General features: G+C 45.2%; 1 protein-coding gene across 2 annotated transcripts in view; it reads left to right on the top strand.

Annotated features, from left to right (window-relative positions):
• Nucleotides 1-2591: 2591 nt before the first annotated feature.
• WDR45B (WD repeat domain 45B) overlaps nt 2592-12598 on the top strand; it is a 45017-nt gene continuing 35010 nt past the window's right edge. The window contains exon 1 of one of the 2 annotated variants that reach the window (XM_088468630.1): nt 2592-2827. In XM_088468630.1, the coding sequence (XP_088324756.1) occupies nt 2761-2827 (67 nt within the window). In that variant the 5' untranslated portion in view covers nt 2592-2760. The remainder of the gene's footprint in view (nt 2828-12598) is intronic. The other variant, XM_088468629.1, reaches the window with a different exon arrangement.

Here is a 12598-nt window from a genome sequence, read left to right as displayed (position 1 = left end):
AATGCTATGTGACTTCCAAAGTCACTTTACATTCCACTTTTATGATGCATAACAAAAACTATTTTTTTTTTTTACAGTTTAAACAGCATTTTGATGTTTAGTGAAACATTGAATTATAGACTGTATAATATACCCTATAATTACCGGTATATTCTGACATCCACTGTAAGTGCTTCCTATGTTTTTCAGTAAATGTTCAGTAAAATGTTTATGTTATTTAGATTGTAGGCTCCATTGGGGTGCAAAAAGTATTATCCTTTATTTATATGATGCAAGGGGTCTGCAGCGCCGTACAAAGTACATAAACAGTAACGGCATGAACAAAACATTACAGTACATTGCAGGACATGGACAAGGTTTACATACACTGCTTCAGCCACAGTCATAATACCAAATGAGCAGGGGGGAAGGGGGAAGATCGCGAATGGTTGAGGGTGAGAGCCCACATGTGCAGTCACGCTGTCAGGGTATTTTTTTTAAAAATACACTGAATAGTGGAGCTCATTCAGACCCGGATGCAACGCAGCGCACTTTCGCAGCCGTCAGGGGCCGAGTATGCAAATTCCGCGATCGCACGGCCAGACTTAAGGACGCCCTCTATGTCTTAGAGAGAGACGGCTGAGTGAGCGCACTTTACTTTCTTAGCACACATCATCTCCACGAAGTGTATGATTATTCAGTAACATCGAGAGCAGCCCTTGAGGATGACCCTACCCCGCTGCAAGCACTGTGATCACTGCAGGCTGAAATACAACCAGGTGACGTGTGCAATGTTGCTTCCATGCTAATTATGCACGTCCATGAAACGTCGTTAGAACACACAGGCACGCCTGTATTCACACCCTCGTTTTCATAGATCATCCCGACACCCAGTGCCGCCATCAGGGGGGGACTGCCGGGACTGGAATCCCGGGCCCGGACCCTGGCAGTACAGGAGGGGGCCCGTGCCCACTACTACCCCTGATGCACAGCCCACACTTCCCCTTCCCATGAGCCTGCCCAATTCCCCTCTCTACAGCCTGTGAATGCATGTGTTAATGTGTATATGTGTGTTATATATAATATATGCATGTTTGCTATATACTGTATAATGTGTGTGTGTGTGTATATATATATATATATATATACACACGTTTGCTATACACTGTATATATTATGTGTATATATATATATATATATATATGTAGATAGGGACTGCCCCCCTCCCCCACAGAAAATCCTGCGTTTGCCCCTGCCCATGTTCAGTACAATTTTTTTTTTCCTTTGGAGTTGGTGCGCGTGACTTCATGACACACCGCTGGAATGAAGAGGTCAGAGGAACCGCGGCGTGTGAGAAGCAGCGCCAGACAGACCTGGAGGAGAAGGCAGAAGGAAGGCTCATTCTTAAAGGCGATAAGGTAAATTATGACTCATGAAACTTAGCGGAAGTGGGGAAGCGGGGGTGGAGGGCCCAGGGGCCCTGCCTATTTTGTCAGACCCGGGCCCCACAATTTCTAATGGCAGCCCTGCCGACACCACTGACAAACGGCACTATCTGTCACTCAAATTAGCACTCAGTCTGTGTACTACGAGCGCCCGATTCCCGATCGCTAAGACTGGCTTGCGCACTGTGGCTTAAACGCATGCACTGAATGTGAAAATCATCCAGCTACGAGCGAACGCCGCGTTGCCTCTGGGTCTGAATCAGGCCCAGTGTGTGAAGAGGATTTGCAGGGACAGAGCCTTCTCGAAGCTGTCCCTGCATGTGATATTTGATACATCCTGGCATTTTATCACGTCACATCTGAGATGCGGATTGTGATAAAGAGGGCCCTAAGTATTCTTTGTAAAGTGTAGAATTCTATGGGCCTAATTCAGAGCTGAACGCTATTCCGATGTTCGTGCAGTTGAGTGATTATCGGTGGTCTGTGCAAGAGTCCCAGCCGCATTGCGCATGCGCTGAGAATGAATCACTGTGAGGATTCACTCGAAATGTATTGACAGGAAGAGAAAGTTATGTGGGTGGTTATGGGGAGTTCCAGCGAAACAAAGGCGTGTTGGGGCTGATTCCTGGGCATGTACCAGCCAGCATCTGCAATCGCGCACGCACAGAATGAACCTCCAGCGTCTCATTTACCACAGCTATTCTGAGTGACCATAGACTACTCGAGCTGTCGATGTTTTAAAGATCTGCATCCGATGCTGCGTTTGTGTACGCAGCTGCAGCCAACTATGTGGGCTCTGGTGGGCGTCTCAATACAAAATCAACTCAATAAAAAAGCATATTTTAACTACTGCGATCCGTGAGAGTATGCAGTGCGTATACATTACTGTCCACCTCTGTATCAGGCCCTATGTACTATACTGTGTACATTGTAGTCGGAATATAACGTTAACAAATATGCTAGAAGTGCATCACTAACATCTGGCTGGCAGCACCTTTAGATGTCTGTAGATAGGGAAGTACATATGCATATAAAATTACATTATATATAGTGAAGGGCTTGAACGTTTAAACATCGACTATCACCCTACTAGTAGTGTAGTGTCTACTTGTCTTCATGTCTCTTGTACTTGAGAAGTGAGAACTGAAGCGACTGCTCTGTGCTCAGGTTGGAAGATCACGTGATTTGGGTGCGTTGCCTACTCGGCGCTCGACTGGGTAGGCTGCGGATGCCGGAAGTAGCTGAGTGTATCAGGAGAAGCGTCACGGGCTCCCGGTGATGATGTAACCGGCTCAGCCGGGGCTCTGATACCGAGACCGGCACCGGAATTGGAACCATGAACCTGCTGCCCTCCAACCCGCACGGCAACGGCTTGCTGTACGCTGGCTTCAACCAGGACCATGGTGGGTGGAGTAGACTCATAACAGGGCAATGAAAGGGGGTGTGTGGGGTCCTGTCATGTACTGGGGCTCCGTACTCAGAGGTACGGAGGTGGGTCACCTGAGGGCTTGTGGTGGACCGAACGAGTAATAACTGATGTGGTGGGGCTGGAGAATGTGTAGGGCTGGGTGTCTGGCATAGACTGGGGACTAGAACAAGTGGCACTCGGGTCTGGAGTCTATAACCAGTGGGGCTGGGTGTCTGGCATAGACTGGGGGCTTGTCATGTACTTTGAACCCAATAATTGAGCCTTTTTGGGGCTGGGGGTCTTACATGGCTGGGATTTCTCATGTAGAGCAGGGATGTGGAAAGGACATTCAGGCTGGTAATGATCTGCAAATGATTAGTACATTACTATCACTGTGTGATCTGTGTAAGACAAAACAAGAGTCTCAAAATAGTATATATTACACAAAATGTTTTTGTGTGAAACTTGTTGAACATGTATTTTCCTGTGTGAGGGTAATATAGATGAAAGACATGCAGTTTGGTGTAATATGAAGACATGAGAATCATTTTAAAAATGTTTCTACAAATTGATCAGCCCAGTTCTACCCTGGTCACACAGTCCAGCAGAATAAATCGACTGTTGTCATCGTCCATAAGAAAATAAATTCCACAAAATCCAAATTTCCAAATACTGTGTGATGAATGGTGAGGCAAAAAGTACAACTGGAAGATTGTATCACTGGCAATTTGCAGTTTTGTAAATGGACTTTACTGAAGAGAGACTTTATTCACATGAGGTTTTGCAGCCATTGATAGTAAGGTGACATAGCGAGGGACCTGCAGAAGCCACCAGATAGTGATGGTGAAACAGATGGGTTATTGGCAGTGTTAGTGAGTGGATTCTACTGTAAATATTTTTTTTAAATCTGTACTTATGCGATTGAGTCTTTCATTTTATTTCCTTAAAAGACCTATATCACTGAATGCATTTCATTGTTTTTGCATCTGATCCATATGGATTTTAATGCATTGAGATATCTTTTCTAAAAATACAGCTTTCATTATTACGGGTATATTTACTAAAGTGTGTTTTTTTTTTTTTTTAGAAGTGGAGATGTTTCCCATAGCAACCAATCAGGTTCTACTAAACATTTATCTAGCACCTTCTAGAAGATAATAGCTAAGATCTGATTGGTTGCTATAGGCAACAACTCCACTTCTAAAAACCTGCACTTCAGTAAATATGCCCATAAGTATTGCCACTTAAGCAGATATAGCATGTTCTGTTACAGGTATATTTGTGGATATTAGCGAGTCCTTTAAATCATACCTCCTAACCTTGAAGAATTGGTACAGGAGCTTACATCGCTCGCCTTCCTTCCTTCCTAACAACCATTTATTACCGTACAGTGACCTGGAGATACATCCCAACTTCCTGACTTATGGGACAAAGCTGTCCCAATAGGGACGGTGGGTCAGTGCCTACAAATCCTGACGGTCCAGCCTAATTCAGAACAGTTGGCGGAGGTATGGGCTAAACAAAGTGGAGATAACCATTTTCTAGGTTGAACCAATTAATTTACTATGAAATATAGACTAAGGGGCAAATTCAATTAGGTGCGAAAAGTCGGAGAGGCAAGGTTTTTGCCGTCATCGCTGGTTTTTCATGCTGAAAAGTTTCACGCGCATCCCTGTTTATCTCCGTATTCAATTGAAATCGGCAAAAACGGCACCTGGCGAATTCAGAGCTAGCGAAAAGTACTGTCAAAAATGGGGAAAACAGCCTGTACCCCCCGAAAAGCTGCACTAACGTAGGGGATCACTATAGGGATGTACTAGTGCCCCTAATAAAGCTAATCTGGGTACTTTAAGTTTTCTTAATTGCAATTAGCGTTTTTGCATAAGTGATGAAGAATGGCATTAAGCAATATTTTTTCATCAAAATAACTAGTTCCACCTAATTTGGGGTACATAAAAATGGGTGCTAGCATATTTTGAAGTTGCTAATGTGAAGTATTAAAAACCGTAAAAATTCACCTGCCGCAAACCTCCTGCAATCCCCAAAACACTTGCCCCATACTTGGGGACCCCCCTGGAGTCTATTTCGCTAGTTTTTAAGTTTGTCCCACAGCTTTGTTTTTTTTCGCCATGTTTTTCAAAGCCATTTTTTGGGTTGCTAAGTATTTAAAAAAAATTTTTGACAGTTTAGCTCTGGGGGACTGTCCGAAGGGAGCAGAGGGGTTCCCGCAAGTTTGCATCCCAAAACCACATTTATGCACTTTTTTCCTACAGTTTTCATAGGCGAAACTTTTTCACCTGTTCCAGTGCATTGACTTTCTGCACCGGCAAAAAGTCTTTGGAATTGAATACGGGGATAAGTTTTCGGCTGGCGAAATGACGTCGCCTGCGAAACTTTTTCGACTAAAACATCTTTTCGCGCCTAATTGAATACGCCCCATAGTCTTCATATTAGCACCCTGCACCTGTCACAACCTGTGCAGTTCCTCTTTTCTGTCTGGGGTGTCGCTTCTCTGGTGCTTCTAGCATACACTGCTGATGCAACAAACTGCTCAGATACAGACCAGAGGGTGCTAGATGCACCAGACCAGAGAGCGACACCCCAGGCAGGAAAGAGGAACTGCACAGGTTATGACAGGTGTAGGGTGCTAGAATGAACACTATAGACGCCATAAGAGCCATGAGATGCCACTGATTTCTATAGATTTGATACTCTACATTCTCTTCATTTTGGTTCCAGCCTACAAAATAGTCACCTCCATTGTATACAGGAGAAAAGTGTAAGTTAACATTGATTTTATTTTTAGGGTGGTGTGACACAATTGCTTTTCAGAGAAAGTCCAATATAGATGCAGCATTGAAAACCTCAACAAATATTATTTATGTATCGTATATGGTACAAGTCACTCGTAACCCTAAAGTGTTTGATCATGCAAGCTCCCAGCTTCAGAAGAATTAATAATACTTAAGGTGGCCAAACATCTAAAGATTATCTTTACAAACATCCAACTGTTTTGCTGGTTGGAATGAAATCTAGTAATGTATGGGAGCAAATGACAATCAACCGTTTGTTCCCAAACACTGGAAAATGCATTTGATTTAAGCAATTTGTGTGAATGACAGTTTTCGTCCATGTGTGGGAGCAAATGGTCACTTGTCATTTGTTCCCAATGATTACCACATTTTCCTTCTAACCAGCCAACTAGTACCCCTTTCAGACATACAACCCGGGAAATTTCCTGCTCAGACCCGGGAATTTCTCCTGTGCAAATTCCCGGGTATTTGGTCGAGACCCCCCTTTCACACTACTGTGTCTACCCAGGAAATTCCCAGGTAGACCCCTTTCAGACAAGAGCAGGGTTTTTCTGCTTACCTGCCTCTTCTCTGCCGTCTGCTCCTCCCAGCCAAAAGCCGGCCAATCGTAATGCAGTTTTTTTTTTTTTATTATAATTTTTTAACATTTATTTTAATTCCCTGGTGGTCCAGCGGGAGTGCGGGCGGCCCGCTGTGGCACAGCCGGCCGGTGCTGGGGGTGGTGAGCAGCAGCGCTGAGCGTCCTATAGCAGACACTGTGCTGTCAGCTCAAACAAAGCAGCAGCGCTGAGCGTCCTATAGGATGCCCTGCGCTGTCAGCTCAAAGCAGCAGCGCTGAGCGTCCTATAGGACGCTCTGCGCTGTCAGCTACATGAAAAAGCTGCTTGGTGCTGCCCGGGAGTAGTAAATTCCCGGGTAGCACCATTCAGACAGAAGCAGGGTAATTTCCCGGGACTTAAGTCCCGGGAAAAACCCTGGTCGATTGCCGGGGCGGCTACCCGGGAATGTGCCTTTCACACAGACATGAGACCCGGGAATTTTGGCCGAGGCAGGCCAAAATCCCGGGAATCTCAGTATGTCTGAAAGGGGTATAGGTGATTGCTTAATGCAACCTATAGTATACTCTTGAGTAATGGCCTACAGCTTTGATTGCATTGATGCACGGAAAACTAAACCAAAATGAAAATAATGTTATATCAAATGTACAGAAACCAGTGTTTAGTGAACATTTACACAGAATTATTTTCCAACCATTTTAAAAGGAGTACTCATACTTACAGTAATTTATTTAGTGTTTTTTAATTGTAATAGAAAAAGTGCAGTGCTTTCACATCTAGCAGCTCATTAGTGCTTAAATGCTGGAGTGAGAGGATCTGCTCAGACATAATGCATTTAAACTGGAGAGCATGTTATTGAGCGCAGCGGACACGTGTCCAACAAAGGCAAAAAGTGCTTTAGTGACTAAAGAGCTTGTGTCACATCCTCTCTGAATTTAGAGCCATTAGACAATGAGTTTTAACTGTGAACACCACCCTTAGGCCATCTTTATTGGCTCCCCAGCACCTTGGATTATTTTGCCATAGAAACGAAATAGAATATGATCCCTGGTACTCAGAACAAAACACTATGACACAGCAAGATACGTATATATGTCTTGATGTTATCAATTTACAAGGTCAAGGTAACATCACTATTATTCTTTTCTGGGCATAGCTAGTAGCTGACTTTCTAGTACACGGAAGAGGAAATAATACATTTTCTGGGTTTGTTCTAATGAAAAATCTGGACTTTTGTTAATATTTTTGAAAAAATTACAATGTGAGGTCTATTCAGTTTTCATACCATGTTTAAAATTGTTAAACTGAGTTTCTCGATCATTACAAACCCCAAACATCTTGTAGTTACAATTAAAAGTAAAATTCTAGTTTATTTAATGTTTTAAAGGAAGGTATGCTATATGTCACAATGCATGCTTATATGCTGTGGTTTTCACAGTGTCAACCTGGTTCTCAGCCCAGTACATTACATCTCTTCTTGAAATAATTGTTTTCACCAGCCAAAAATAGTATGTGACTTTGTAAAGTGCTGGGATTTTGGTGGTTAGTGACTTTTTTTATTTTTAAAAATGCAGATCCAGTTTGGTTGTTGGTGTTTGTCACTCTCACTCATTCTGTTTGTGTCTGCCTTCCTCTCCACCACAAGCGCCCTTCCTTTGTCATCTATGTCTCGCTCTTCCCTTCCTCTTGTCCACTTTGTCTGTCTCTTACCCCCACAGGAGATTGCAACTCCATAACACTTCACAGGCTGCAACATATAAAAAGTGCCATGGCTCTGCATAGTGATATCTCCTTGCCATTATTTTATTACTGCAGTATCCCTATAATTCCAGCATACGCCTCATCCCTAGTTTACACAGTGACAGTGGTTGAGTTTCACACCTTGGAGTAGGTGTACAAGAGATGGTTGAGACCATTTTTTCACAGAACCAGCACTAACCCTTTATCAGAAAACTGGCCCAGGTGTGCATCCAAAATAATGATATGGAGATCCCAGAACATAGGTGGCACTCCAGGACTTGTATATAGACACAGTAATCAGCACAGCTAAAGGTGCCTACACGCTTTGGGATATTTTACACGATTTGCCTGATTCCGACGCATCGTGATGACAAATCGTGAGTGTCCACTCATGATCACGTTGCCGATGTACGTCCCCCCTCGCAGGTCGTACATCGCATCTTCAGATCTGCCAAGCTGTAGGGCAGATCTGCCAAACTGGGACACGATGCACTGGAAAAAGAAGGATGCACGATAGATCGTTTGTCACATTACAAATTTGTACACGATGTCTGATCGTGAGCACATCGCCAAGTGTGTAGACACCTTAAGGCTTTAGCAGCGTTTCGGTTTAATGTTCAAACCGTCATCAGGCTTATAACAAAAATGTCAAAAAACATACCTTATATACCCTCCACCATCATCACCAGTGCAGGTGCAACCAACTGCACGTTTCCAACACTTACACCCGTGAGTCACTGTGCGTGGCCGCGCCCACCAATGACATCAGCGGGGTCGGCCGACCCATAGCAACAAAGATCAACATATAAACAATCTCCAATACGCTCTCAGGATCACAGATGCACGGCATCATTCGGTTCTTGGGCTGACAATGTCTAATAAAACAGTGCTGTGCAGACTAGACAACATAAACACATATGAATGACTCATGAATACACATATAGACAATAGAGCAGCGCAGTGCTGTGACAGGGTACATATAATAAACAGATGTGACATACCTTGGACAAAGATATCTGCCTCTGAAATGGCTGAAAGAAAACTCATTGGGGGCTATGTGTAGAACGTTTTTATAGCTCACCCTGAATGTATCTTTGAATATCAAACAAAACAAATACAATAGACTATTCCATCTGGCGACAGAATGTACGTCATAATTAGGTAATGGTATAGAATGTATTATAACCAGGGCAACCCGTGCTCACTAGTATCAAAGAGGACGAGCCAAAAAATAACAAACCCTTAAATGCAGCAATTAAGGGATAATGACTAATTGAGCCCAAACAGAGAGACAGTGTTGAGGAGAAAAATCCATCTTGCTTCCAAGCGGAGACGTGCCTTGGCTCTGTCACCACCTAGTCGATGGTGGAACACAATCTATAATTTTGTACTTAAGGGATGCCAGACCATGGCAAAATTCTTTGAAATGTCTGGCTACCGGTTGTTGTTCCTTCCCATCAATGGCTGCCCTGATGGCCGAATGGTGCAGGGCCATTCGTTCCTTGAACTGACGTCTCTTGCCCACATACACCAAACCACATGGGCACCTTATAATGTAGAAAACAAATCGAGAAGTGCATTATAAAACGTGTTTCATTTGATATCTTTGCCCTGAATGTGGGTGCGCAAAAGTGTTACCCACCTCTAAGTAACTGCAGGTTGTACAATTTATGCATCTATAACATCCAGGTTTACGAGTCATAAAGTGTCCTTGAGTAGCATTGCTTAATCCTGAGATGTCCGTTTTAACAACCCAGTCCTTGATATTCTAAGGGCGTTTATTACAGGGCATGATGTTCGTCCCTGACAGTTCAGGGAGATTCGGATCTTCTGCCACTATGGGCCAAAGGTCTTTCTCTTTCATCCACTAGGGGACACTGGAGGTGCTTACGCTGGGGTATAGAGGCGTGGATAGCTGGAGCTGGCACTTTAAAATTTAGAAGTGTGAAACTCCTCCCCCCTCTATGCCCCACCAGCCCTCAGTTTAGAAAATGTGCCCTTGGAGCTGGTCACAACCTGCTGTGCTCCAGCAAGTCAACTATTTTATTTCTTTTATTTAACATATATTTATTTATTTTTGTTTTATTATTTTATAACTTCTTTTACATAATTTTTCTTAGTACCCTTCGCCACCTCTCTAAAGGTGGGGTCCGGGTTACTGGCACCCTGTTAACCTCCTGGGTTACAGGAAGGAGTGTGCAGTGCTTCACCAAAAGCATCTGACAGCTCCTTACTGCCGTACACAGCACATACACCACAGCTGACCTTCCTGTGAGTGCTGTTCAGAGGAGCCGTCCGGAGAGGGAGCGCAGTGAGTATGAATCACCTGCACATCCCCCGTCTCCTGTCCTGCGGCCAGCGCTGGCTTCACAGAGCGCGATAGCGCTGCTCACTAATTACATCTATCTCCCCTCTCCCCGCGCGATAGCGCTGCTCACTAATTACATCTATCTCCCCTCTCCCCGCGGCTAGCAGCTCCTACTCAGCGGGGCTTGCAGGGGGGAGATGATCCTGCAGGCGGGGGCAGCCATTTTCAAGCCCTTAGGGCATAAAGAAAGGGAGCGGAGCCTAACAGCGCGGGCTCCTTGTCTCTAGAGCGGCTCCCTGTCTAGATAACGCGGCAGCGGCTGCATGCACAGCGTGGCTGCTGTGTTTAACCTGGTAAAAAACTGCATCTCTCCACTACAGGTGTATGCAGTATATACAGAAGACTGATTCTCCTGACTACATCCCTGGCAAGAGGTTGTGAGTAACACTGGGGTGTTTGGCAGGGAATCTAATCTGTGGGAAAGAGTGGGAAGTGCCTCTTCCTCTGTGTCCCAAACTAGCCTTCTGTTTTATTTCTATTTTCACTGCTGTCCCTCTGTGTCTGGGTGACTGTGTGTATCCATGTCAAACAGAACAAAAGCGGCTCAAAAGATGTTTGTCTGTTCTAAGTGTAACAACAAACTATCCAAGCCGCATGCTGCTGGGTCCACTTTATGTGATGCTTGTATAGCAATAGATCCAACTATGGCTATTACGGCCGCACCTGCTCCCCCATGGGCCGCTGACACGGTAGGAGTAATGATGGATTTAACGTCTGAGTTAGCTGAGGCACGTCTCAACCTCCCTGGGTGGCAGGACTAACCAAGTCTCTAGACACCCTGGTACAGGTAATGGGTACAGTGGTGCCTGCACCCTCCACCTCCTACCAAAGACCGACACAAAAGCGTACTCTGGCGACTGTTCTCCAATCAGAAGAGTCGGACGAAGAATTCCTCGCTACGGAGGAAACAGAAGAAGGGGAATTGGAGGAAGCGTTACAGGACGCTTCCCCTCAAGAATTAGAGTCCACCTCTCCAGGGGTGGAATCTCTAATTTTGGCGGTCAGAAAAGTTCTGAATCTACCTGAGGATGTAATACCTGCATCCCAGGAGTGTGAAATATTTCATGAACAACCAAAGAGCTCTACGGTTTTTCCGTTCTCACAGCAACTGCAACAGCAGCTCTCAGTGGCCTGGAAGCAACCGGATAAACTGTTCCAAATTCCGCGCCGGTTTCCATCTAGTTATCCCTTTCCATCAGCCATGATGGAACAGTGGGAAACACCCCCTCCAGTAGATGCGTCAAGTCTCCCGTCTCTCTAAGAAAACAGCACTCCCAGTACCGGGAGCTACAGTACTAAAAGATCCTTCGGATCGTAAGTTGGAGACAACGCTAAAATCAATTTATACTGCAGCGGGGGCTCAACTTAGACCCACCCTTGTTACCGCTTGGGTTAACTGGGCTGACCAGTTGATTACCGGTTTGGACTCTGGTACCTCAAGAGCAGAGTTACGTCTACTAGCAGAACACATCCGTGAGTCTGCAGTTTACCTGGGAGAAGCTTCGAAAGATATCAGTCAGATTAGTTCTCGCATATCTGCTTCTGCTATGTCGGCCCGCAGAGCCCTCTGGTTGCGCGCTTGGCAAGTGGATGCAGAATCCAAGCGTGCGGTGGAGGGTTTACCTTTCACTGGCGATATGCTGTTTGGCCCGGAACTGGACAAATGGATATCCCAGGCCACGGGGGGTAAGTCTTCCTTCCTCCCGTCTGTTGCTCCAGCTCCCAGGAGATCTTATAATGGACCTTCGTTTCATTCCTTTCGTGCGCCACATTCCTTTCGTGGTAGAGCCAGAGGTGCTCCCACGCAACATAGAGGTGGCAGAGGTAGAGGTCGTCCACACCCTGTTGCACGTAGACCAGAGCCTAAACCAGCGGAAAAGCAGGTGGCATGACGGTCTTCCGTCCCACCTGGTACCTCCTGCAGTGGGAGCCCGCCTGCAAAATTTTCAACAGGTTTGGAACCAGACCTCTACAGAACCGTGGAGCCGCAGACTAATTTCCCTTGGGTACCGAATAGACTTCGAAGTCCCCCCTCCACCTCGGTTCTTCACCACAAGTCTGCCAATGCCTGCAAGCAAGGCCAAGGTTTTACAGGAGGCTATCCAGTCTCTGGTAGTATCATCTGTACTAGTTCCGGTCCCGGAACATCAGAGAGGTTTGGGGTTTTACTCGAACCTGTTTGTAGTACCAAAACCAGATGGCTCGGTCAGGCCCATCTTAAACCTCAAGTCTTTGAACCTGTATCTGAAGATTTATCGCTTCAAAATGGAGTCTCTGCAGTCAGTCAT

This window comes from Taudactylus pleione, unplaced genomic scaffold (genome assembly GCF_031769625.1).
Source record: "Taudactylus pleione unplaced genomic scaffold, aTauple2 ptg000012l, whole genome shotgun sequence".
NCBI lineage: Eukaryota > Metazoa > Chordata > Amphibia > Anura > Myobatrachidae > Taudactylus > Taudactylus pleione.
This window is presented reverse-complemented; position numbering and strand designations above follow the sequence as displayed.